At 32.8% G+C, this 27,037-nt stretch overlaps 3 protein-coding genes across 3 annotated transcripts; 1 reads left to right on the top strand and 2 right to left on the bottom strand.

The window, feature by feature from the left end:
* Window positions 1–490: 490 nt before the first annotated feature.
* Cdc16 (cell division cycle protein 16) lies at window positions 491–7,094 on the bottom strand. Its single transcript, XM_085208027.1, has 11 exons — window positions 6,828–7,094; window positions 6,569–6,735; window positions 6,164–6,296; window positions 5,608–5,770; window positions 5,107–5,249; window positions 4,290–4,557; window positions 3,265–3,401; window positions 2,487–2,615; window positions 1,855–2,061; window positions 1,168–1,444; window positions 491–668 (listed from the first exon to the last, which is right to left on the bottom strand). The coding sequence occupies exons 1-11, from the start codon at window positions 6,915–6,917 to the stop codon at window positions 520–522; spliced, it is 1,863 nt and encodes a 620-aa protein (XP_085064153.1). The 5' UTR covers window positions 6,918–7,094; the 3' UTR covers window positions 491–519.
* Window positions 7,095–7,302: 208 nt separating this feature from the next.
* LOC146540116 (eukaryotic translation initiation factor 4E type 2-like) lies at window positions 7,303–13,146 on the top strand. Its single transcript, XM_085208029.1, has 4 exons — window positions 7,303–7,787; window positions 8,779–8,943; window positions 10,857–10,979; window positions 11,637–13,146. Exons 1-4 carry the CDS (start codon window positions 7,551–7,553, stop codon window positions 12,018–12,020), a joined length of 909 nt encoding a protein of 302 aa, XP_085064155.1. The 5' UTR covers window positions 7,303–7,550; the 3' UTR covers window positions 12,021–13,146.
* Window positions 13,147–13,716: 570 nt separating this feature from the next.
* LOC146540115 (receptor protein serine/threonine kinase put-like) lies at window positions 13,717–25,320 on the bottom strand. The gene is made up of 5 exons (XM_085208028.1): window positions 24,956–25,320; window positions 22,572–23,476; window positions 20,429–20,796; window positions 19,738–19,888; window positions 13,717–18,941 (listed from the first exon to the last, which is right to left on the bottom strand). The coding sequence occupies exons 1-5, from the start codon at window positions 24,996–24,998 to the stop codon at window positions 18,771–18,773; spliced, it is 1,638 nt and encodes a 545-aa protein (XP_085064154.1). The 5' UTR covers window positions 24,999–25,320; the 3' UTR covers window positions 13,717–18,770.
* Window positions 25,321–27,037: the final 1,717 nt, after the last annotated feature.

The following is a 27,037-nucleotide window of genomic DNA, read 5'->3' as shown; positions in this document are numbered from 1 at the left end:
TCATTTTTGGAAAAAAAAACTGTTTTAATTGTATTACGCTTTTATTAGAGTAGTTAAAACTGTAGTTTTATTAGAAAAAACACTTATACAGTGTTCTTGTCAGCATATTGTTTTTTTTTTAAATATAAGTACTCGTCATAGACATGTTTGTTTATTATGGTACATTTTTAACAATTCCTTAAATACATAATTTTAAAAACAGACAAAGCTTTGTAGGGGTATTGCACAAGTTATTCTCTATAAACACGCTATATCAGCGCCCAAAATTTATTCGCTACAAACGCAATTGTGAAATTATGTTGCACTATTGTTTTGTAGCGTATAAATAACCGAATTAAATATATAATAAAAGAGATGAATGTGAAGTTTCGTCCCATTAACATCGCCATAATACCATTAGCCCACAGCTTAATTTAGGAGTGGCGGACGCTAGGGTGGACAGAAAGAGCCTATTGTTAACTTCGTATTTATTAAAAATAAAACAAGTAAACAGTATATAAACATATATTTCTGGCATTTTCAGTCAAAACTCATGCTCATATCGGACATGTTAGTTAGGTCTCTGGCGGGCGTGGCGGGGGTGGCGGGAGTGGCGGACGCAGGAGTGGAGGCGGGCGGCGGTAGCGAGATGTCCACCACCGGGAACGGGAACTGGGGGATTTCTTCTTCTGTAAATAAAATCAATCATTTTAAGAAAAAGACATTAAAATTATATTCTGTATGTTTCTTTTTTTAGCTTCACGCTGTATCTTACACAAAGCAGGGTAGGTAGAGGGAAGCTGAGAACCTAAGTGTTAAGTCCCTCCGTTCACATAAAGACACTTCTGTTCTCCATTTTCCGCAGAGATGTGGAAACATTGTGTGTTTAGTGACGGAACTAGTAAGGAAATAGAAATATTAAATATTTCCTTTCCTTTAGTGGGAATCGAACCTACAACCTGTGGCGTTTACATTTCACGCTTGTGTCTCTGCACCACGATTGACCTCAATGAAAAGTGATATGTTTTTTTATCGATTGATTACCACTTGGATAATAAATTATTTTCATTTCCTTATTCTGGTAAAAAGAAAAAGACACACACTGTCTCAAAAAAATAGGTAGAGCGTAGGAAACATAGTTCCTACACTAGCTTGTTCCAAATAAAAGATATAAATAATAATTCAAACCTGTAAGAGCAGCATCCAATCTATCAACAATCGCATCCAACAACGCCAAAGCAACAACATGATCCGGATCCCTCGCCAGCGCCGCGTGTAGTGCGTCAGCTGCTTCCGCCTCTCTACCGAGTAGGGCTAGGCACAGCCCTCGCGCAGCGAGTGATGCAGCGCGCGCGGGACGAAGGGCGAGTGCTCGCGCATGCCAGTTGAGTGCTTCTGCGGGACGGTTGAGCGCTCGACTCGCGTGTCCCAGTGCGTCCAATGTGGCCGCCCAGCGGGGGTGGAGCTAGAACAAATATAATGTATATTTATTTCTTTTTACGTGTTTATTTGTTTCTCTTTTAACTCTAAGTTCACAAATGACTTATTCTTGTACATTAAGTGTTTTATAAGCGAGTATCAAAGGCGAAAGTGAAAATGGAAATATATATTTTTTATTATATATATGTAAGCAGGAAAATCTAGTACTAAGATACTTTATTTCCCACCTTTATGTACCAAAATTAGAAAAAATGCGTATCGAGTAGTGAAATTCAACGATGGGTTTTGTCAATATTTCCTTTATTTAGTGGGAATCGAACCCACTCTGCTGCTATTTTGTGACGGACACTTTTGCAATTTGTCATTGTGTAAATAGTTTAGTTTATCGGTTTATATGCACTATAAGTCGTCTATGCCATTATAAGCGTATTGTACCTGGTCCGGCGGTCCGGCGGCGGCGAGCGCGCGCCTCCACAGAGCGTGTGCGGCGGCCGGATGCCCCGCCGCGAATGCTGCCGCGCCCGCCTCGTGCGCCACGTGCGGCGACGACGTGTCAATACGCTCCCAGCCCCCCTCGCCCGCACCACCGCTCACACCAGCCCCAACCCCCACCTCGCCCGTGCTAGTGTCACCCTCTGTGGCCTGCACGGAAAGAATATACTCGTTTAAGTCGATGTGTGGTGTTCAATTGTTTATAGACGTATACGTTTGTAGTCATGTGTGTATGCACTCCCAGCCAGTAATTTGCCCTCTGTGGCTTGCAGTTGGATATGCATTTTTATATATAAATTGTAATTATAATTACATATATTTATAATATAAATAATATAGAATTCTTACCATTCTATTTGTTAATGTTATTACTTCGATACTATTGAAACCAGTTATAGGAAAAACACATAATTAATTGATCATAGACATCTCAATAGCAACAAAGCATTATGCACACATTAATTAAATCTCGAATACACTTAACCCAACATATATATAAAATATTAATTACGTATACACAAAAAAAATAACTAAAATAATAATATAACAAAACTAATTAAGCAAACAAAAATTACCTTATCAGAGCTATGCAAAGCCGCAGCGCGCGCCATGAACCTCTCGCACATGCTGACGTTGTTGAGCAGCGAGCACTCCACGCCCACGTACAACGGGGGTAGGTAGCACCCCGGCATCAACTGGCTAGCCTGTGGGTGTTTATAATTATAAGTAACTAATAGTATTCAAAATTCGGCGGAAAAAGGAGAGCAAAGTGACTTAACTTCCGCACACAGGTTGATCAGAAGGATATGTTGTTCCTTCCTTTTTCAATTTCACACTCTACTGTGAAGTATCTAAGTGAAGTTGAAAAAGGAAAGAACAATCATATCATATTATGTAATTGTAATTAAATGCTTATGTTACAAATGGGTATTACAGAAGGGAAAACTATGCTAAGCAATTAAAGAAATAAAGATGAATGCTGTAGTCATGTTCTTGAATCGTTGCAATCTCACAATATTTAGATTAAATCTGTATTTTATGTTCGTTAATCATCAAATAAATAAGACCAGTCAGGCACAAAGTGTAGTTATAAAGGACGACTGGTTGTGGGTTCCATTTCTAATCGAGGAAATCTACAACCACTCGCACACGCAATGTCTTCAGAATTCTGCGGAAAATGGGGAACAAAAACAACAAAAATGGGGAAAAAGAGTGTCACACTAAGTCCTCTTTGCCTACTCTGCTGTGTGCGGCATACAGCTTGAAGATTATTTTTAAAGTGTTAAATTCCACAGTTAAGAAAACAAAAGAAAAGAACTAATAATTTTACAGTTTTTAGTTCTAAAATAATACCTTAAAATAAGCAGCCATGGCCTGATCATGCTCATTATCTGCCGCAAAGCTGTGTCCGTAGGCGAGCCACACGCACCCCGCGCCCGGCTCCAACCCGCAAGCCTTACTGAGATAGCGACGTGCGAATTCCGATTTACCTATAAATTAGTGTGTTCAAATCTTGTGTAGGCAACAAGGCAAACGAGCGTACGGGTCACCTGATTGTAAGTGATCACCGCCGCCCACGACCCCTTGTAACACCAGAGTAGCTACAGGTTTGTTACCGGCCTTTAAGGTGGAGATAGACGCGCTTTTTGAAGGTATTCAGTGCGTATGGACCTGGAAACACTGCCGCAGGTAGGCCATTCCACAGTTCTGTGGCGCATAGAAGGAACCACAAAGTAGTAGAATGCCACATATCCAGGCGGTGTGGATGATACTTCAGTTATTTAGCTATGTATGGATATTATAATATTTTTTTATTATTTATTTAATTTTTTGTCGGCTGCATGCTGTATCCCGCATATAGCAGGGAGGTAAAAATAATCCATTGTTAAGTCACTTCGTTATCCGCATTATGCCCGCGTTATATCCGCATTATATCCGCGTTGTGAGTTAAGTGGCTGAACTCTACACTACACATAGCTTACCAAAATAAGAAGTTAACTTACAACTATCGCATTTTCAATCAGTACTGTCCCACTGAGCCATAAAGCTAGATTAATTTCCTGATATGAATACAATAAACTTTGCATACTTTCTTTCATATTAGATAATTTAATTGTAAAGGCAAAAAAACATTATCACAAGTAGCAATCACTTAAGTCAACAAACAAATAAAAAAACAAACACCATAAGTTGTGCCATTCCATGGCATTTTTTTCACTTTAGTAACAAGACCCAATGCGACATTGAGCTACTCAACACGCAATCTCTCGAAAATTAGGTAGTGGGGGTGGTAGGTGTCTTAACTCTAGGTTCCCAGGTTCCCTCTTCCTACCCTAGTATACGCGGGATTCAGCGTGAAACAAATAAAAAAAACTCACCAATCAAGTAATAATAGCATCCCACGGCATACCAAGCAGCCCACGACTGCGGATACGCATCTACCAAAGCATGGGCAAAGGCAAACAATTCTGAACTTTTCTTCAGTTCCACTAAACATGCAGCCCTAACTTCAGGGCAGGTCCAGGGACCGGCTGTGTCCAGCGACTTTAGAGCTTCGGTCCATTGTCCGGAGGCCGCGAGACTCCGCCCTCGGGCTTCGGCAGCTTCGACGCTGCGGGTTCGTGTTATGTCTATTGCTGTTTTAAGCTGGAAGGAAAAAAGATATAGAAATTAGTTATTTTATTTAATATGTAATTTTTCAAGTTCATAGTTTAAAAAATAAGACTTAATTTAAAGGTCTTATTTTGAGGCCCGGCGTGGCGCAGGTGCACAAAGTGTAACTAAATGCGACTGGTTGTATGTTCGATCCCCACTCAAGGAAATGGAAATATTTATTTAAATTTATATTTTCATTTCTTCGCTCTGGTGTCAAGGTAAAATGCGATGTTGAGTTTCGCCAAACAATATGCAATGCCTCAAGAATTAAGCGGAAAACAGAGCGGAGGAATGGAGTGTCTTAACACTAGATTCCCTCTGCCTACCCTGCCGAGATTGGAGATAGAATGTGAAGCTCATAAAATAAATTAAAGGTAGTAAAGATTGTTTTCTGGATGAATATAAATTTTATTTTCTATATCAATCGTATATTTATTTTATACAAGCAACCGGCTTCCGGCTTCGCCAGCTTGATCTACACAATTATTTATTCATGAGATTGAAACAATTTTACTTTATAGAAGAAAAAAATATACTTACATTACTATCAGCACCAGGCAGAAATAAATATTTATTTATCGGCGAGTACCGCAACAGTTTCTCTCTATACGCAACACGTAACAACGTCGCTTCAGATGCACTCATTTGATTGTTTATAGGTAAAGACTCTATCAGCTCGCTTTCTGAAATGGTTATTGAAATAATCAACATGTGGGTGTCAAAACACGTGTGTGGGATATATGAGATCTTGTGTGGAGTTCAGTTCTCACGTGAGGTTATGATATCACATGTGAGGATGTGTGGATGTGTACCATATGTGTTTGTGTTGATATCAGGACACAATTATGGATACAAGATCATGTGTGGATTTCAGTTTACATCCGTGGACGTCAGGTCACATGTGTGGATGTCAGATCATATGAGTGAAAATAAGACCTCATGTCAGCCCAAAAAGGTTTTTTTCAGACAATTTAAAAATGAAAAACCAATATATTTTATACTGAGTTAAGTAAACCTAAAAGAAATAATGACAATAAATACCTTGACTAGGTGTAAGGGCATGTTGTTCTAACAATAAATCCAGTGCTTCATAACATGCACAATCGGCTCTCAATGCTGCAGTTAGTGCTTCAGCCGCAGCTTCCCTTCTTTCTAATGAAGACAGGGCCTTTGCTTGCCATATTAAAACACCTGCTAGTGCCCTCTGTTTTTAAAAAAAATGTATTAAAAGAGTTTAGTTAGATAGATTTAATTTTAATTATTCATGTTTTACTACTATTTGTAAAAAAGTCAAATATCTAGTCTTTTAAAGAATAATAAACAGTTATAATGGTAATGGTAATAATATTTTAAACATTGTATAAAAAATTTATTGCTTGTAACTTCAAAAATACTTAAAACAGCTTCGAATGGAATAGCTTGAAAATATTCTAAAGACAATTTTTTGTTATTTTTCAAGACATGTAATTGAAAAAAATATATATTTACAACTGAAGAAGAGCTATAATATAACACTGGTTGTAATTTTTTGATAACACAAGTGTAACTATACCATTAAAAACATTTTTATTAGCAATATTAAATAATGTTGTTTTACATTATGTGTTTGGTCCATACTCCTTGGCTCTAATAGCGCTGGATCACATTCTTCTAAAATGTTTATAGCAGTTGTGGGTTCTTTTGCTTGTATGTAAGCCCTCATTGCTACACCTAAACATAAAAGATGCCTCCTAAAAATAAAATGATATTAAGTTTATAGAATAATATATATGTATTTGATGAGATTTTAGATGTTTTTTTATTTAGTCAATTTATAAACAAGAATTTGATTTAGTGTTATATTCTAATAAGAGTAAATTTTACCAAACCAAAATGAGTAGGTTAAGCAATATTCTTTTTTGTCACTTTTGTCGTAACGTAAGCAAAATCTATAAATTTATATTAGATTTTTAGAGAGATAGATCAACTTCCATCAAGGAAGTTAAAAAATAGAAATATTAACCTGTGTAATCCTCTAGAAGTAACAGCATGTGCTGCTCTGTGAAGCTCACCTCGAGCTAACATAGCACTAGCGAGTAACCATACATCATCCCCACTAGCTACAGTAGGACCACTCGATGCAGCTGCGGCTGCTGCATCAGCCCAGAAAAATGCACTAGTCCATTGGCCCTTTACAAAAAAATTAAAAATAATTTATAAGATTAAAAAGCACATCTCAAGTCAAAGTTTCGTTTAAAATAATTAATAAAGTAAATTTTTACCAATTCAGTGTATTGTTTCACTAAAGACCGCATAAAATCAACATTAAGGCAATCAACACTGTTCCTCGCAGTAGACTCGGCTTTTGCCATGGTATGAATAATTAGTTATACACAATGTACAAAACTGAATAGTATTTACAATGTACTAAATCGTAACACTCATTTATTTTTATTCCACTTTTCATAGAAATTATAAAAAAAACATTTAATTAGAAATAACAGTTTCTTGTTTATGTATCCCGCCGTGACTTTGACATATTTGCGTTAATTATTGCCAGATATTAAAAAAATTATCCGTGCATATTTTAAATTTTATTATTAATATAATAGGAGTATAGATCATTGATACATAAAATAAAATATTTTAAAACATATTTCTGAACCAATGATAGGCAAATTATTTTGTTCGGTTACTTACAAATAATTTATTAAACAGATAATGCATCGCATCTCTATAACATTTGGCCCAGTTATCCCATGCTGTCATTTGACAGTTTGAATTTTGATGACGGAAAGAAAAAGGTTATACACTGAAAAAGAGGGAATAGGCTGATTATGATTGAATTATTGTAAAAATAAATAAAATATAATAAAAGTGTTCGAGATTTTCTTAATTTGCAAGATATAAACATTGAATTGTAACTTTGTATATAGCCTGAGAGTAAAAAAGAGCTACGTGTCCTAGGTTAGGCCGTTAGGGAATCATGTTAGTATTGGCGTAACATGACTGAAAGAAAAATGTGCAAATTCTATAATTTGAATGTGCCTGACCGCCGATCGGGGGAGAGTGGGATCCACAACCACGTGAACAATAACGATGACGATGATCGTAACCAAGACGATCCCCTACAACCTTATGTGCCCCCACACGAGCACAAGCTGGAATATAGTTATTGGATGTGGTTTTCAAGGAGGCCTCCGGCTAGAGAGCTCTCCGCAACCACTACTGGCTATGGACAGGTAGGTCAGGGTGAAATTCTAACTAATGATAACATAATAGATATTTTCTAAAAATACAATTTATTTGTGATACTTTGTTTATTTTCTTATTTATTTACATTATTGTATATTAAAATATGTCTATAATACCTGAATATGTGCTTAACCTTTTTTGCCTTGTTGATTTATTTTATATCAATTAGAAAATATTTTAATACATTATACTAATATTATTTACTAATTTAGTAATATATGATATTATAACATAATTTTATACTAATTTTTGAATATGATTATTTAATTTGATAAGCACAGTATAAGTTTTTAATATAATGGTGTTAAATTTGAAAATGATTATCTTTGATATAGGAATGAGTTTCAGTGTAAATACTAGTTTGTAAATCTAAAACAGGTTATTTATAATGTAATATATTTTTCAATATTTTTGTACATTTGGTATTTCTCTGTATTGGTGACCCCAACCTGTAAAAGAACATATCAGAAGATAAAATGAAACGTAGTAAATTAAATTAAAAGTAAAAATATATCTTTAAAAAAATTTACACTTTGGACATGTCTGTATAGGCACTGTCTATATTATAATGGTTATTTAATATTAATTTACGAGTGTGTAGGAAATAATAAAAATAAAAAATCAATATAATTAAACTACACACTAGGAATAAAGTGTGAGGTAAAAGAATACTAATTAACATTTTTATTGTAAATTATTTTCATTTTGTAGTTTAATGCTAGATTTAAGATTATAATATTACTAACCCTTTAACTAAGCTTCTTCTCTTCTTTACCAAGCTTTATCTCAATTTGTTTTACCTCTTTAAAGTAATTTCCAGATACCTTTATGTAACCTGACAAAATATAGAGAGCAAGCGAATGATATATTTGAGACAATATGAGCATCCAATCATTTCTGTTTATTCTTTTATCATTGTTTCATTCATCAAATTATTTTCAAAATATAAATTGAATCAAAAGTATATTTTAAATACAGGCTCTACGTCTGGTGGGTCGCGTGGGGTCTGTTGAACAGTGGTGGGGTCTTTACACGCATTTAGCGCGGCCCTCGGAGCTCCCTCCGCTGTCAGACCTGCACCTGTTCAAGTTAGGTATCAAACCAATGTGGGAGGATCCAGCCAATGTCAATGGTGGAAAGTGGGTAGGTGTTATGATGTTTTTATTGTTTTTTATTGTTTGTGTATGTTTTTTGTAAGTAAATAAAGTCTAAGTAAATTTAATATTTAGTTATATTATTAAAACACAAAATATTTTTTGTCCGTTTATTATTTGTTTACATTAAGGCCCATTTATGGTAAAAAGGCTACTATATTTTTTTAATAGACTGATAAAATTGGTTACTTAATATAAACACAAAATTAAAAAATTAATATGTGATATAGTGATGTCATCATTTCATACAACCATATAACTTGCATACTAACTTTTGTTTTGAAAGTGACAATGCTCTTATATATCTTTATGTAAATAGATGAATAGATAAAACGTCATGTAATACAGTTTTTTTTATCTAGCATATAAGTCACAGGAATTTCGAGATTTTTTGCCACAATTATTTTCTCCTGATTTTGGAGGCATTGTGTGTTGAGTGACAACTTTATTTTAATATTCAAAGTATTAAAAAAGTATCTATTGCTTGAGTATTGAGTTTGATTCCTTGAAATGAATTAATATGAAATATTTTCATTTCTTCAAAATGGAAAATCTATTAACTAGGTTCCCTCTGTCTACCATGCTATATGCAGGATAATAGCGAGAAGCTCAAATAAGAAGTACTAATAAATATTTTTATAGAAATTATCTTCTTGAAGCACTCTTAACTGAATTAAACAGATATTTTAGATAGTCACTCAGTTCTTTGCATATGTAGTAGGAATCAAATGCTGAATCTATTTTAGTCATGCGGTCACAGATACACCTCATGTCTTACTGTTATTGTTAAAAATGGCGGAACTTGCAATTTAAAATAGGACGTTTAATATAGTTATGCATAAGAGAAGCAAGGCCAAAAAAACTTTTTTATTTACGTTAAATATCTTTTTTTAAGTTATAAATAAAAAGTTTATTTTTTAATTAAATGACAAAGTTTCCCCACTTAATAAAATATTATTTCTAACATATATATATCTTTCTATTCTCAATATCTGTTCATTAAAAATTTTGAAGACAATGATGTGTGGTGTAACTCAACGCCGCATATGCAATTTTTTTGTTCTTGCAACGTTATGAGCAGTTTATTTCTTAGCGAGAGCTAAATACTTATAATTTACATAATAAATATATAATTAAAGGCACATTAGTCACAGTCTATATAGTTAGTGTATACTTATATAGATTTTTTATAGAAAAATAGTTTTACCAGTTAAAAATAGTATTTTCCATTGTAGACATTAGGCCTGTCTGGAATAAATATTTTTTAAGGACTTTACATCCATTCAAATTAATTAATATCTACAATATGACAAATGAATTTACTTCGCATCATTTTTATAGAATGAAGATACATAATGAATACTAATGCTAACCTACATGTATGTACGTGCTAATCTAAACATACATGTAGTATGTACTTTGTTTTGCCATAGAAGGTAAATAAAAAAATAATAATATAATAATACCTCCAAGTGGAATTCAACATCTGCCTCGATACCAGAGCGTAGAAATATAAATATAAATTTAAATAAATATTTCATTTCCTCGAGTGGGGATCGAACCCACAACCAATCGATTTACGATCATACTTTGTGCCCCTGCGCCACGGCTGGTTTCAACTGGCGGTAACTGGATGTTTAGAGTGTATTAAGACCTCCAGTCTACTTTCCGCTCAATTTTCGAGACATTACGTGTTAAATGGTTGAAATTAACGCCATACCTTGTTCTGTTATTAGAGCGACAAGATAAAAACTTCTGAATAGGAATAGAATCCATAGCAGCCGCATTTCAGGCGCCGCAGTCAAACAAGGGGCTATAGTGCCTCGACGACTTCTCGTCTTAAATTTATTTTTTCATATTAGTTGTCATTAAATTAGTGAAATTTCTATCAAATATTTCCAGGTGGTAAGGCTGCGTAAGTCCCAAACAGGAAGAGCATGGGAGGACCTATGTATGGCGATGCTGGGGGAACAGTTCATGGTGGGCCCCGAGCTGTGCGGCGTTGTGCTTTCTGTTCGTTTTCAGGTGAGATAAAAAATAAACGAAATAAATATTATTTATAGCTTCACGCCTTATCCCGCACATAGCAGTGTAGGCAGAGGGAACGTGGGAACCTATAGTGGAAACAGTTAGTTCCTATTAAGTTGCTTCCGTTCCCCAGTTTCGAAAGAACGAAATATTGTTTATTCATTTTGATGTTTATTGCAACAGCAATAAAAGGTATTTCTGTTAATATCAATATGATTATCTATGTTTCCTTCCCGAACGATAAAAATATTTAAAAAAAAATAAGGGCACGATAAAAAAATCTTTGAATGACGTGATGAGTTTTGAATTATTTTTTATACAGCACTTGGTATAATGCTTCACTCGATGCCTGATTCTTTTTATAACCCAAAAGATTTTTATATAATAGAAAGAAGTTGTGACTCAGTGACGAACCGTTTGACTGTAAATTCTATTGTTGTAAATACTATCCTCACCCGGATAATGCATTATTTTCATTGTTTATTGTTAAAATAATGCATTAATTTCGCCAACCAACATGCAATGACAAAAATTCAGGCGCGAATATAAAGTATGGAGTGTTTTAATAATATCACTAGCATATGCGGAACACGAAAAAAAGAACACCTTAATTTAAAAAATTTTTTATAACATCCCATATAAACTAATTTCCAGGAGGACCATCTAGCGGTGTGGCACAGAACGGCATCCGACATAAACGCAGCGGGCCGAGTCAGAGACGCGCTACGACGCATACTACAACTGCCCGCCTCAATGCCAATTGAATACAAAGCCCACGGCGACTGTCTACGTACTGCCAATGCCGGTGCCAGTGCTAGTAGTGCCAGCGTTACTGTTAGTAGTGCCAGCACTACTGCCAGTGCTAGTGTTAGTAGTACCAGCACTACTGCTAGTGCTAGTGCTAATTGTGCCAGCACTACTGCCAGTGCTAGTGCTAGTAGTGCCAGCACTAATGCCAGTGCTAGTGCTAGTAGTGCCAGTACTAGTGTCAGCCCTAGTGGTAGTGGTAACACTCGCAATGACGATGAACGCTCGTAGCGAAACGCCCCCCCGCGTCCACGCCCGCCGAGACGCCTCTGATATGCCTTTTTTGTAATTAATTAACAGAACTGAATTTGTAAAGAACTCAATTATATTGTACATTTTCAAATTGATTAAACTTATTAGTTCAATTTTGGTTTTCTGTATTATTTTTTTAAATTGGAGTTTTGACAATTTATTAATAAAAAAATAAACAAATTTCAATTAAGTTTGTTTATACAATTATCAACAAGTAAACTTAGTATGGCGGATTGTGTTACACTACTTTTGGTACAGAGTGGACTTTAATAATGAAAATATATCCAAAACAAAGAAATACTACTGACTACCTTTATATTTAAAATCATCTTACCTATACAAAAACAACTTATATAAACTGAACAATATTTGACAAATTGCATAAAAGTGATAATAGTGAAAGAATATGAAACAGTCAAACTAAGAAAAAATAAAACAATTCAGAAACTTGAATAAGTGACAAAATATGAAATTGGTGTTGAATAATATAATAGTGTAATAGATTTTTTACAAGTGTTTGTGTAAATGTTTATAAAGACAACTGATATATTGTGTAGTTTTTCCTTGCTTTTACTTTGCTATAAAACCTGTAAAATAAAATCCGATGATAAATCTTAAGATATCTTAACTTAAATCTTAAGATATGTTTTAAGATTTGTCTTGTTTCTTGATCTTTACTATATAAATGTACAAAATGTAACTATGAGTTAAATTAAAAGGCACTTATCCTATTGAGTTTAGTGTAAATAATTTCTTTGTAAGCTGATATATTTTCATATAAAAACGAAATTATGTGTTAGATTTTCTATTTTTGTTAATGTAATTTGCTTAACTGATATTTTTTTAAAGTATTTGTAAAACAATACATATTAGAAAATATTTAACTGTTTTAATGTGGATTTTTAATAGATTTATAACAAATAAACAAAAGTTTATTTACATATATATATATGTAAGCAGTGTTTAAATATGACTTTTGTAAGTTATGTAGATAGAAGTTGCGTTATAATATGTTGAAGCTCGGCGGGCGCCCCCGTTGCCATACACCCGCTCTCCTGTACAGTGGACTGCACGAAATAAACTATCAGACTTTTCATATTTTGAATTTTCACTTTTATTTATCACCTTTATTTACAGGTACTTTATATATTAACGTTATATTATATCTTTTTTTATATATGTCCGATATATTATTGCTTAAAAAATGGTGTTATTACTTTCCAACGACCTTAAACGGTATTGGATAATTTCGGTTAGTCACACCCTCTCCGATGCGCCATCGGAGAGGGTGTGGCGACTGGTTGTGGGTTCGCCACTCAACACGTCATGCTTTCAGAATTCAGCAGAAAGTAAGTCTTAACACTAGGTTCCCTTTGCCTACCCTGCTGTGTGCGGGATACAACTGAACTGAACTGAAGCTGACTTTTTTACATCATTCTTACCAAGAATTCCTTAAAAATGACACAAAAAAATTATATCGATAGATACCACCATGTCGCAGCTGGGATATTTAGGACAATGGATAAAGCTTGCCAGTAGAAGGAATATTTATTAACTTATTTGTCTTTGAAATAACTATTATTTGAATATTAAAGTAGAGACTTATAAGTACCTGCACGAAGTATTAGTGAAAAACAGAGACACTGGTATTAAAACAAAATAAAAATACCCCAAATTATGTCTAGAAAATATATTTTAGTACATCAAAATTTCAACAGACATTTATATTTGTTAATTAAAAATAAAAAATAAATGAACGACGCGGTTGACGTCGCGACGCTCTTATTATCGACTACAGAAAAAGACGAATCTCATAAAACGTCTAAAAGTAGATAAACTAGACGGTCTAAATTTTTCCTACAATATCTTACAGTAATAATTATGCTAGGCTGTGGACACATTACGTGAAAAATTCCACACTTCTTTCAGATTGAAAATTCAAAATTATTTCAAAATTTTAATTCTTTTGTAAATTCCCTATTGATTTTACAGATAAAAATGGTTTTATTGAAGAGCTCTTGGAGCTCTTATTGAAGAGCTATGTAAATTTTATAAAATTCGTTTCAAAAAATGGTCACCGTTATATAAATTTTATTGGAAGTCAATTCAAAAGATGTGTCGAATCGCACACAAATAGATAATAATAACGCAACAAATTCAACAGCAACAATAAAGATATAATAAACATGATAAAGCTTTACATATCAAATAGGCACATCACAAAAATTGCTATACAATCCCTGAAATTGCTATAAATCTTGGTGTTGATCCAGTGGTATTGCTATACAATACCACTGGATCAACACCAAGATTTAAATTTTAAAACTAGCCAAATTTTACAGAAATAACAATCGCATCAAATTATACATGACAATTAGTTAATATTAGGCCTTTTAAATTTGAATCCTACAATATAAAATATAAAAACTTCCGACTTAGACCTATTTTTATACTGTCTGTTAAGTTATTGACAAATAGTTCTGATAAAATCCCCCTTTCATTTAAAATGAACTGAAAGATACCACATTAGAAATAACAATAACTTATCACACGGCAGCGATGAAAAGGTATTTAAAGTATTAATAAATATACAATTTATTAAATTTTGTGTCCACAACTTGAATCTGACATTTAGAGAAGGATCTTAACGCTATCTTACACTAACTATATACATTTGGCAACTCACTTAGTCTATGTGTGGTGATATGCTCGGCGTAGGAAAACAAACCGTATTCCTGTTGATATCAGAAACAGTTAGTGTAAAGTGGCATAACTTACATTAACATTTTTAATTGTCTGGTGGTGAGTTCAAATCCTTCCCAAAGGAATGTTTAAGCACATAAATCTCAAAGAACATAAAGTCAATGAGAAATATAACAGATTCTACCATTTTAGAACAATATTTTTAAATAGAAAGTAAAATTTTTCTTTCTTTTCACCCTCAGAAATGTATAAAATAATAAATTACATAACATAAATAATAAATTACATAATATTTTTTAAACACTTGTTCTAAATAATTCAAATGTAAGTTATACCACTTCAACACAGCCATTCTCGTTTATTTAATATATGCTTATAAAATCACAATAATTATAATATATCTCATTAATTGTCTATGTTAGTCGCGTGCGAAGCTGTCGAGGCCTTGTCTTTTTATAGTAATTTACCTAGTGTAGAACGATGCTACATGTACCAGCAGTACTTTCATATGTTCGAAGCTAGTTTATAAACTTTAGCTAACAAATAACATTTAATTTGCTTTGAAATTAAATGAAGAAACAAAAAATATATTTTATCACGTCTTTTTTTATTTTTTCAATCAAATATTAAAGTATTGAAATGACCAATTTATCAAAAATGAATCTAATAAGGGGCTTACCTAAAAGACAAGATGCATAATGTATGATATTTGTGTTACTAGTCTCTAATTTCGGATGGACACATACCCCATAAAACTTTCATCTAAAAACTAAACTTTAAATTAAAATATAAATTTAAAAATAAAATTTATACAAATTATAATTAAAAAAATAATTATTATATACTCGTATCGCCACGAAAGTTTAAATAGAGTATATTTATTCGTGGCAATAATTAAATTATTTCGTATGACTAAAAATTATAAATGCAATAATGCATGGCGAGACTGTACTGATTATAATAATAATAAAATATTTACACCAATCATTTAAAAATAAAGTAATCCACTATAGGAATTTTTCTTCCATTCAAATTAAAGTGAAATATTTCATATGTGGTTCAATCAACTTAGTTATTTTTTTTAGAAATATTTTTTTTTTAAGTAAATCAAAAGATGAGCAGGTATAGCCTCTTTTAAAATATTTTTAACTATAAATTAATTATGGATAAGATAACCTCATCATCAAATTGTGTTTTAATTTACAAATATAAAAAAAATGTAATATAATTATATTTCATTTGATGACTTATAAAAACCTACACATAACATTTTTGACATTTTCTCCTAATGTTTTTTATTAATAAAAGATATTTTTGGAGTTGATCAGTTTTAAAAAATATTTTTATTCGATTGCAATAAATTGACATACGTTATATTATAAATTAGTTTTTTAAGCGGCAACATAAAACTTTTTAAATATAGATCCTATAGTTACACATCAATTAGTTCAAAAGTTATTCAACAATTTACGTTGGAAAAGCTTATTTCTGGACTTAGAACTAACTTATGTCATATTATTTGATATGACAATAGGGAAAAAGTCCTATTTTATGAAGATATAGTAAAAGTGGAGTTCATTTTTATGATCTACTCAAACTTTTTTAAGACTAACATCTAGAAAATAATTCATATCGCTTATTAACATTTATGCGAAATGTCATTCAGTTGCACGCAGAGCCATTATTTAGCATTTAACTGAGATTAAATAATTTGTACTGACATAATTTCTGTTAAACGTTAATTAACGTCTCTAAGTCAGACTGTAAGGGTTAATTTACGCGTTATCTATCCCTATAGGGATATATTGAAGAGTGCTTCCGTCTTCATTTTTTTAGGTCAAAAACCTGTTGCATTACACAGGAATCGTATCAACAACCAAACAGTAATCAATTATGATTACTGCATTTACGATATTTATTACTTGTGGCCAAAGCTCACATTTCTTACCTTATGGCATTAGCTTTATAAGTATATTTAACTCAAAGATCAAATTAAAACAAAAAAGTTTTTAATCAAAATATTAAAAATTGTCTAATTTTGTGAATATGTCATGCAAGAAAGTGCAGGTATAAATTTCGTATGTCTATACCTATATAGTTATACTTAAAATGAGATAATTATTATAACTTTAATATAAAAAAACAAATTTCAAAAAGTACTTTAAGAAAAACCCATTATAAATATTAGAATGGTTAAATAACATAGAAATTGCTGTAACCAAGCAGGACTTGAGCCTGCACCTCTTTGCTACCACATTCTTGCCACTAATATAAATCTCTAGATGAGACATTCCATGTTTTCTCCCAAAAAATAATATATAATAAATGACATATGTATGAACAGAAAAAAATTGTCATTTAATATGTTCAATATATTAAAACTAATAAATGTCTCAATATGGCATCAAAGTATCCATGACCACCGACCATTTTCTTCAACGTTTTCCCATATTGCAGGGAAAATATATCTAGTGTTAAGACATTCCATTCCCCAATTTTCGACACATTGCGTGTTGAGTGGTGGAACTCAACACTGCGCGTTGTCTTGTTACCAAAGCGAGGAAATTAAAATAATTAATTTCCCGAGTGCAAATCGAACCCACAACCGTCGCATTTACAGTCATATAGACCTAACTAACTCTACTAACTCTCAATCTAACAGGTCATACCAGATGTCATTTAAATATATGATAACTTTCTGAGAAAGTAATTCATCTGTCTAACCTAATTGTACTTCTCTTTCAACTTATGCGATGATTATAACTGAAATATTAGATAGTTTTACTATTAAAGGAGAGTTTATAAAAAACCTACACACATTTATATGTATTTACAAAACATATTAGTCATGTCTATTTATAATGTCATACAAAATTTAACTTAAACTTTCTGAGAAAGTAAATAACTTTTTTTATACTTAAATGATGTTATTTTATACAAAATATAAATGGCAAAAAGACATAATATTTGTACTATGCAGCAATGGAACGCGATCTGTGCATTCATATAGCAGATATATTTCAAAATTTTAACTATATTTAATTTAAATGAAAGCTATAAGTAAATTTAAAAAAATATGTACATTGTGTAACAAAATATATAAATAAAAAAAAATTACACTACAAAATAATGAAACTACAAATTTAAAATTCATATAAAAAAATAAGATTAAATTTTTCTATTAATTATATATGAAACATATTATTTAATTAAAAAAAAATGTTATTATATATAGACAAAATATGTCTTCTAAAAACTGTATACTCATTTGTAAGGTATTCTTAATCATGGATACCTGTCATTAACCTTAATGACATGACAAGTAATATGCAAAAACTTTTTTCCCTATATTACCTAAAAAAATCTACAATTTAGAAGACACAGGTTAATTTTTATAACATAAATGGCTTTAGAGAGAGCAGATAGTTTTGACAATATTATTCGTTTTATTTATGATTTCTGTCTCGTCTTTATTATTTTAATAGTCAAATAAATCGAAATTAAAATAGTCTTTATTCAATTAGGCCATTACAAATACTTTTGAGTCTAATTATAAAAAACAATGTTTTTATTTTCATTATAACTAATGAAATGTATCACATAAATAACCTCACTGTGATTTAATTAACATGTATTTCTTCTATATCATAGCCAGTATTATTGAAATAATAAAATAAAGAAATCGAAGTAAATGAACCAAAAAAACTCAATATCAGAAGACTTTCCATGACATTAAATTAAACATAAAATTTATATAATACATTCCCCAAATATATACTCTGTGACAAACGACAACGAGTCTCAATACTCTTAAATACACAAGACGGAAAACAAATTGAACAAAAAAAAATCACTCCCATCCATATACTCTGTGGCCACATGACCAAAATAAACAAACCTCTTCCAACTACAGTACAATCGACGAGTAGTGGCCGCCATGAAGTCAGACTCTCTGAACTTGGCACTACAACTCTCCGAGCGTACCGTGCCCGCTCACAGCAGTATGAGAGGCAGGTCCTCCCGCGGTCAGCAGGTGTCCAGCTCGTGTATGAGCAGGGGTGTGGTGTCGGGCGTGGCGGGCGCGGGCAGCGCGGGGCGCTGCGCCTCTATGCGCTCGAGCACGCACGAGGCCGAGAGGCGCGCCTCGGCGTCGTGGTCCCAGCACTCTTCCATGGTGTCGCACAGCACTGAGAGGCCCTGGAAAATTTTTACTTTGGTAAACCTTAATTTTCATGTCTCTCTGTATATAGTAGTGAAGATGCCAGTCGTGTCGCAGGGGTGCAAACGCGACCGGATGTGGGTGCGATTCCCACTAGAGATAATGAAATATTTAATATTATAATTTAGTTTTTAAAAAAACATTTTTATTTTAATGTTATTTCCAAGATGTATTAAGCAATATTTATAAATTATTATATAATAAGAATAATTGGCCTTTATTGAGGAAAAAAAACACGACCGCTGGCCCAAAAGTCGGGCTGCATTTGCTAATTTTCGTCAAGAATTCGAGTTTATCCAAAAAAGCACAAATTCACTTCACCATACACCACCGTTGATTGCGTTACACTTGTATATATTTTACAAAACTTTTTGCGTCATAAAAAATTGCTAAAACAATCCATGAAAATGTTTCATTTTATATATTGAAAAATAACTCGACTTTACTAGGATGATCATCACTTTCAAGTGACCACTCTAGAAGCCAGGCACCCTCTGGTATGGACCTCAAGTTTTGGGTTTATAGTCTTATTGCTTGATTTCTCTGTCCAATATTCTATATAAATAAACCACATACATGGGTTACATACATTCCTCACGAAATAGATATAAAAAAGTCCCCGATTTTGAATATTTTTTTAAATGTCAGATCTACATGCATATCGTCAACACAAACATATTCGCAGTCGTAAGTGAATGATGAACATGCGCTCTTTCAATTCAGTATTAAAAAGTAAGAAATATATAAAGGAAGTAGTAGAATGTCTACACTTACACAGTGATCCCTCCACTGTGGCGGTATGTGCGGCCTCAATTTCCTTTGCACGACCGCCTCTTGCATTTCTTCTAGGCCGGGATGTGAACCCACTTCCTCCTCGAGTGGGAGACGGTATTGTGTCGTCGCTTCTATGTTGTTATCATTGCATCTTGAATAAAATATTTTTTGTTATTAGAATTTAATTTGAGCCTGTTGCTTTTGCAGTCATAATGACTGCAAAAGCAACAGGTTGTGGGTTCGATTTTCACTTAAAGAAATAAATTATGTAATATTTTCATTTTCTCGCTCTGGTAACAAGGCAAAGAGCAGCCTCGAGTATGAGCATTTAACATGCAATGTTTCGAAAATTCAGCAGAAAATGGGGAATGGAGTGCCTTAACACTCGCACAACCTACCCTGCTATATCTGGAATACAGCGTGAAGCCAAATTGGATTACAATAAATAAGATTACAAAATATTATATTTTTTATGAATATACAATATAAAAAAATATATTTCTATTTACTCTATATCTAGTTGGGGACTGAATAAATAAATAATATAAATCCTATTTTGTTCAATGAAAAAAAAACCTTGTTCTTATTCCTTATAAAATAGAAGAATCACAAACAAAGCATCATATACCATACAATACTATGATTATAAACTAAAACATATAAAATATATACCATCATATATCAATATTACCTTGAAGAGATTTCCCAGAGGACCAATGCACACGCATACATATCTATTCTCAAAAACGCGTCTTTGGTGAAATTTATGGCGCCATCCAAAACTTCTGGGGCCATATATCGTCGTGTTCCAACTTGGCCGTGGGCATCTCCACAGCCGTGCCCAGCTTCAAATACTAAAGCGAGACCGAAATCAGCTATACAAGCACTTAAATCTGCTTTTAGTAGGACATTCTTGGATTTGAAGTCGCGATGCGCGATAGCTGGTTTGCCGCCATCTTCTTCGTGCAAATGGGCCAGGCCGCGGGCCACGCATGCGGCCACACGCCACGCTTCAGGCCATGTCAAAGTGTGGCTTTTTAGGTAATCACAGAGAGAGCCCTGAAATGTTCAAATGTATTTTTGTGTGTAAAATATATCGATGTTCGCTTAAGTTACAAAAGAAACAAAATATAAACAAAAAATACAATTCAATGGAAGATTAAGAACATCGAAAGTTAAGAAGTAGTAGAGTAATTAAATAAATCCCATCACAGGCGCAGTAGCACAGCGTGACTATGAACTCGACGGTTATCGGTCTCATCCTACACCCTACTCGGGGGAATGATTATAATTTAATTTCCCCCATATTTATTTATGTTTAGCAATGTTTAAAAAATTCGAAGGACAATGTGTCTTTACTCTGCTCGACAGGAAAAAGCGTGAAGCTGCTTTTATATTTATTTTATTTAATGCAGTGGTTTTTTCCATTACTAAATATTATAATTATAATAATTCAACAATAATATTTTTTATCAGCTTCACGATGTGTCTCAAACAAAGCTGGATATGCAAAAATAATTATTTCCCATTAAGATACTTCTGATCCCCACCTTCCGATCAATTCTTGTGCGAGAAATTGAAAATATTAAATATTTCATTCCCTCGAGTGTGAATCGAACTAGCAACCGTGGCGTTTGCAGCAGCACGCCTGCGCCCGACGGTCTAATTAATAAACACTTTCAAGCAAAATTTAATTGTCAAATTACTTTAGTTTATTAATAATAATTGCATGAGTGCATGATTGATTTCCCTTGTTCCAATTGAGACAAAGTGCAGCGACAAAGTGTCTTGTCCGCAATTTGAGGAAACAGCGGGAGCTATAAATAATTTTATAAAGCTAAAATCGTTACCATTTAGTATCAGTTCTATATGAACCTTTAGTCATTAAAATGTTATATTTAACTGGCCCGTTGATCTAGATATGGCAATCAAAACTAAATTTGGTCTAACACATATGCACCTGTATATTATTAATAGCTTTACTCTATTTGGACATTATTTTTTTCTATTTATAAAATACTAGACACTCAAATGCGGCTTCGTTCGCTTTAACTCATTTTCATATAATAGCCAAAGAATAATTGTTTTTTAAAAAAAGGATTTTTTGAAATAAAAAGTTTCCCGTCGGTTTTTTCTTATATCTCTAAGAATATGTGTTAAAAGTTTCATGATAATCGGTTGAGCAGTTTTAGGATGAAAGTTTAACAAACAAACTTACAATCACATTTATATTATTAGTGTGATGTATATACACATATATATGTAAATATTACTTATATTTATTAGGCAGAGGGAACCTAATGTTAAAATAGTCCTTTCCTCATTTTTTACCTAATTTCGAGACTTCGTATTGAGCGGCGATATCACGCTTTGTCTTGTTATCAGAACGGGGAAAATAAAATAATTCTTTCCCCCAGTGGGAATTGAACTCACAACCGTCGCGTTAACAATCAGACACTGTGCTCCTACGCCAAGACTGCCTCATAGTAAATACTGTGTGTGTATTAAAGTCACATGGGCAATCACGTCAATTACCGTTTAGTTGATTTTCTCTGAATTTAAATTTAAATATTTGTAGCAATTGCAATCTAATGACAGTTAAATGATATAATACAATATAGTTTGGAGGCTTACTATTATATTTAAAAAAAAAATCTTTAGAATCAATTACTGTGAGATCAAGATTTAAGCACATATCACAAAGAATAAAACTTAACTAAAAATATTTTAATTATATAATCATATATCATAAGCAAAAATATATTTTTTGCAACGAGATGACGACACACGAAATACGCCCCAAAACATTATATACATTATAACATAGCACAAACCTTCTCATGATAAGCTGTGATAAGCCAATACTCCGCTTGCAAATTGTCGCCTTTCTTATCAACGCCGATATAATGCAGTATATCAGGATGGTCCATTCTCGGCAGTCTGTATATTTCCTGTTCGGCCAACCAAGACTGCTTATCTTGTAACGGAAACACTTTGACTGCAACATCACGTTGTCCCAGCTTCGCACGCCACACTGCGCCAAATCTGCCACGAGCTCGCACTTCACATAAAGTTATTTGGTTGAGAAGACCCCCCGATTCACCGTCCATGCCAGCCCCAGCAGATGGAGGTCTCGATAATGATGCCTCACCACTACCCAGTTCAGCAAACGAACTTCCTTTGCGTTTTCTGTATAAAAGATAGCATCCCACCAAAACAGTGAATAGCAAAAACAATGGTGTCAATGTATACGCTATAACTGCTGTAGTATCATCTTCAGTGGTTGGTAAAGACGACGCCGGTATACGTGCTGGTGGTAATTCCGTTGGAGAGGCAGTACCAGCTTCCAAGCCTGGGAAAGTTGCGTTTTCGTTGCACATGTCCCCTTCACAGCAGCAGTGGAGTAAAGGTAGTTTCACATTATGCTGTCTACATGATGATACTCTGTCGTTACATGCCACTGTGTCTAAGAAACATCCCTTCACTTTGACTGTTGCTGTATTAGTTATATTGTCATAGTGCCACACCACAAAACAGTGGTTGCTTTTATCTGGCTCAGTTGGCAAGCATGCATCTTTTATAACTGTTCTTGGTGGACATGTGGAATTTTCAGACTCTTCACATAAAGAAACACTATTATTAAAGAATTCACAATATCGAGTTTCAATACGTCCCTCTTTAGGTCTGGGAGGTAAATTTTCATCAGTTGGTGGGGCCCCAATTACTGATCTATGGGAGCCTAAAATATAAAAAAATAAGTGAATTTTATCTTTTGCACCTAATAAAATAAAACTGTAAGAAAAATCAAGAGGGAAAAATGGAAGTTAGTTGTGGCACAGGGGCACAAGTGTGTGACTGTAAATGTGACTGGTTGTGAGTGTGATTTCCACTTGAAGACATTAAATACTAATTTAAATTTATATTTTTATTTCTTAACTTTGGTGTTGAAGCAAAGGACAAAGTGTGGCATTGAGACCCACCACTCAACACACAATAACTCTAGAATTCGGTCATATCTTAACACTAGGTCACTTCTGCCTACCCTGTGCTGTGTGCAGGATACAGTGTAAGGCTGTTTTTTTTTTATGAAAAATGAAGTGAACAAATTGCTCATTTGGTACTGCCATGACATAATTGCATTTTGTTTTTTTTTTGAGACTGAATATGCAGAAAGACTATTAAAAAATTTTGATTATCTCTCCAGCAATATTTAAAAATGTGTCAATGTTGCTGAATCAGCAATATAGGGTTTTCCCATACATATAAAAAAAAATATCACATTTTTTGCTACTTATATTATATGCACTAGTGTTAAAACAATTTATTTCTCACTTTCTGCCAAATTTTCGACACATTGTGTGTTGGACAGTGATAGACAATAGCATTCTTTGTTCATTTGGGCAGGGAAATACAAATATTCTCCAAGCATGGGGATCAAACTTAACAATGGTGTTTGCCAATGTCAATGTACTATCCAACTGTGCCAAAACAAATTCTAAATTTTAAAAAAGCCCTTAATATAGAAATTTTACAATTATAATCAGTATTTGTAAATAAGTAAACATTAGTAAGAATTGAAAATAATATTTAAATGATTGTGTTTAGATTCTAAAGTAATGGGTTGATCAAGACTATTGTACTGAAATAAACAACTACAAAATTACACTCATATCAAAAATGTAGCACAAAATATTTGTTAATTTACATATTAACAGGAAAATATGTTTAATTTGTCAGTGGTTATAAGTGACTAAAATTAAAATTATCTACAAGTGTGGAATAACACTTAAAAATATATTACTATAATTTTAGCGGTATGGAAAAATATGTTCTACATCTTTAATGATATTAGATAAAAAATAATAATTTATATATACTGTGTATAAATATAAACAGTAAAGAAATATTTGAGTTGGTATATAAAACAAAAGATACATGTTTTTGTTTCAAATTAAAACAATTATATATTGTCGGTGTAAAGTTAGTAATATTAGTGAAACAAACAATGTTTTTAAAACAAATTCAAAGCATTTATAATGTAACTACTATAATAGTTTTTAAACAAGTTATTTCTACAACTTTTGTTAACCTACATTTGATAGACAACTAAATAAAGCCTCCTTATTAAAATTGCATGTTCCATAATCTGATTTGTGAGTCTAGAGTATCAATTGAATAATCGGTCGGAAGATAAATGTTCGCTTCGTATGCTACTTACCTAGTACTACCAGAGACATAAGCAATAATATCTTAGAAGCCATCGTTGAAGGGCTGTAGGCGGGATTAAGCACCGCCGCCCGACTGGTCGCGAGAATCCAATGTTATTTTTATACACATCAAAAGTCTATTTAGGAATTCTCCAATATAAGTACATGACAGATCGTCGACCAAACAACGAACATTAAAATTGTACAAGTCGGCACAAAACAGTCACTGTATAATATGAAATATGATACACATAAACAATAAAAACGTGTAAGTGAAATAATTAAGTAAACAGCTCTGATTCAATCAGGGTTTAGTAAAAATAATAGAACAAACAACTAATCAAATCACAAGCTTCTCTTTTTGACATTTGCGGCCATAGGGATACCATTACCATGCTATGATTTTATTCATAATCATAAATATATTCTGAACTTGATTTTATAAATTCCAATAAATAAAATAGGTACGGTACGGTAACAATTTTTGAGATAATATTTGCATAATTAAATATTTTTAAAAGATTCTTTAAACACACAGTTCATCAATTTTGTGAAAGAAACTCAGTTTTTATAAAACTACGTTGTAATAAAATTACATTTTCATAAGGTGAAATAGCAAATGCGGTAGTTAGTTAGAAAGTTAAATATAAAATTATTCGTTAATCTTTTTATTTTCATTAATTTAAGTTGCCTCGTTTTCTAGACTTTTATCGTCTTCGTTCTGAATTATATTTTATTGTTCATCGAGAATTTAAAATAATTATTATTTTGTTAAGATTTGTAATTTTCCTATTCTAAATTAAATTTAATTGTTTTATGCAGGAAAAGAATTTTTCACGTAAATAATTTATTAGTATTATTATTAGAGGCCGTCGAGTCATGGCGCAGGGGCACAAAGTGTGAGTGTAAACGTGACTGGTTGAGGGTTCGATCCCCACTCGAGGATATGAGATATTTAAATTTTCATTTCTTCGTTCTGGTGACGATGCAAAGCGCGGCGTTGAGTTGTGCCACTCAACACGCAATGTCTCCAGAATTCGGCGAAAAGTGGGTTCCCTTTGCCTACCCTGCTGTGCATGATACAGTGAAGCTGATTTAATTTTTAATTATACTACTTGCAATTAAAATATTAATAACTAATAGTCTTTGAAATTAGCAATAAGATTGACAAAAATAGAAATGTATTTTTTTTTCAGTGAGAGTACACACTTTATTTTACTATGGGCATCAAACTCACAACCATCAGACAGACAGTCTGTACCACAAAGACCTCTATGCCTAATTATGATAGTTAAAACTTTTGAATGTAACATTCTTTGATGAAGTAAGGCCCTGAAACTCCAGGATAATGATTTATTAAATAAAAAATGGGAGGAATGGAGTGTCTTAACACTAGCCCAGTTTACCCTGCTGTGTGCAGGATACAGCAAGAAGCTGATCTAAAAATTATTAATGATATTTAAATCTAAGTCAAAGCTCATACTAACAGAAAATTTACTCTGTACTTAAATACAACATGCAAGCAGAAATGTATCTTTTACAATTTCCTGATTTGCCTGCCTGATTGATAAATCATTAGTTTCTTTAATATGTAACAGTTTAAATAGTACTTTATCATCAAAAGATTTGAATGGACAGCCACGCTCCGAACAACTACAGCTTGGATTTGTAGACAATTTCTTGATAATTATTGCTTCCTAATACTTTTCAAACTATAACGATGCTGTATACCATATGATTTTTTTTCATATTGTTCCCAATTGTGACAACAATTATAATTATATTTTCCATGTGGAGCTGTTTCATATTCCGCTTTCCAAAATGTTTATTGCTTGATCCTCACACCTACCTGTCTGATTTATTAGAGATGAATTTTATTAAAATTTTCGTATTTGTCTAAGTATAATCGTTTAAAAAAACATCTCAAATTGTAAGTTGATGGTGAATACAATCTCAATTTAAGTAAAATCATTTTTATTCTAAAATAACAGTAATTCACAACATAAAATGGCCTACAGAATCGTAAACACCCCCACCGACAATATATTCACTTAATCAGATTTTGGTTTTAATACAGTTTTTAAAATATACTT

Source organism: Heliconius melpomene, chromosome 3, assembly GCF_056956725.1.
Source record: "Heliconius melpomene rosina isolate 202511_hmr_F chromosome 3, ASM5695672v1, whole genome shotgun sequence".
NCBI classification, from domain to species: domain Eukaryota; kingdom Metazoa; phylum Arthropoda; class Insecta; order Lepidoptera; family Nymphalidae; genus Heliconius; species Heliconius melpomene.
Note: the sequence above shows the minus strand (reverse complement) of the source record. Positions and strands in the feature narration are given on the sequence as shown.

Excerpts from the sequence above, each read along its gene's own strand:
- LOC146540115 (XM_085208028.1), bottom strand. The coding sequence starts at position 24,998 with ATGGCTTCTAAGATATTATTGCTTATGTCTCTGGTAGTACTAG. Across the intron at positions 20,797-22,571 it reads TCACAGCTTATCATGAGAAG|GGCTCTCTCTGTGATTACCT; the intron begins GTTTGTGCTATG and ends TGAACATTTCAG. Across the intron at positions 19,889-20,428 it reads CTCTGGGAAATCTCTTCAAG|ATGCAATGATAACAACATAG; the intron begins GTAATATTGATA and ends ATTTTATTCAAG.
- Cdc16 (XM_085208027.1), bottom strand. The coding sequence starts at position 6,917 with ATGGCAAAAGCCGAGTCTACTGCGAGGAACAGTGTTGATTGCCTTAAT. Across the intron at positions 6,297-6,568 it reads ACTTCTAGAGGATTACACAG|GAGGCATCTTTTATGTTTAG; the intron begins GTTAATATTTCT and ends TTTTATTTTTAG. Across the intron at positions 3,402-4,289 it reads ATGCTATTATTACTTGATTG|GTAAATCGGAATTCGCACGT; the intron begins GTGAGTTTTTTT and ends ACTAATTTATAG.
- LOC146540116 (XM_085208029.1), top strand. The coding sequence starts at position 7,551 with ATGACTGAAAGAAAAATGTGCAAATTCTATAATTTGAATGTGCCTGAC. Across the intron at positions 7,788-8,778 it reads CCACTACTGGCTATGGACAG|GCTCTACGTCTGGTGGGTCG; the intron begins GTAGGTCAGGGT and ends TTTTAAATACAG. Across the intron at positions 8,944-10,856 it reads ATGTCAATGGTGGAAAGTGG|GTGGTAAGGCTGCGTAAGTC; the intron begins GTAGGTGTTATG and ends AAATATTTCCAG.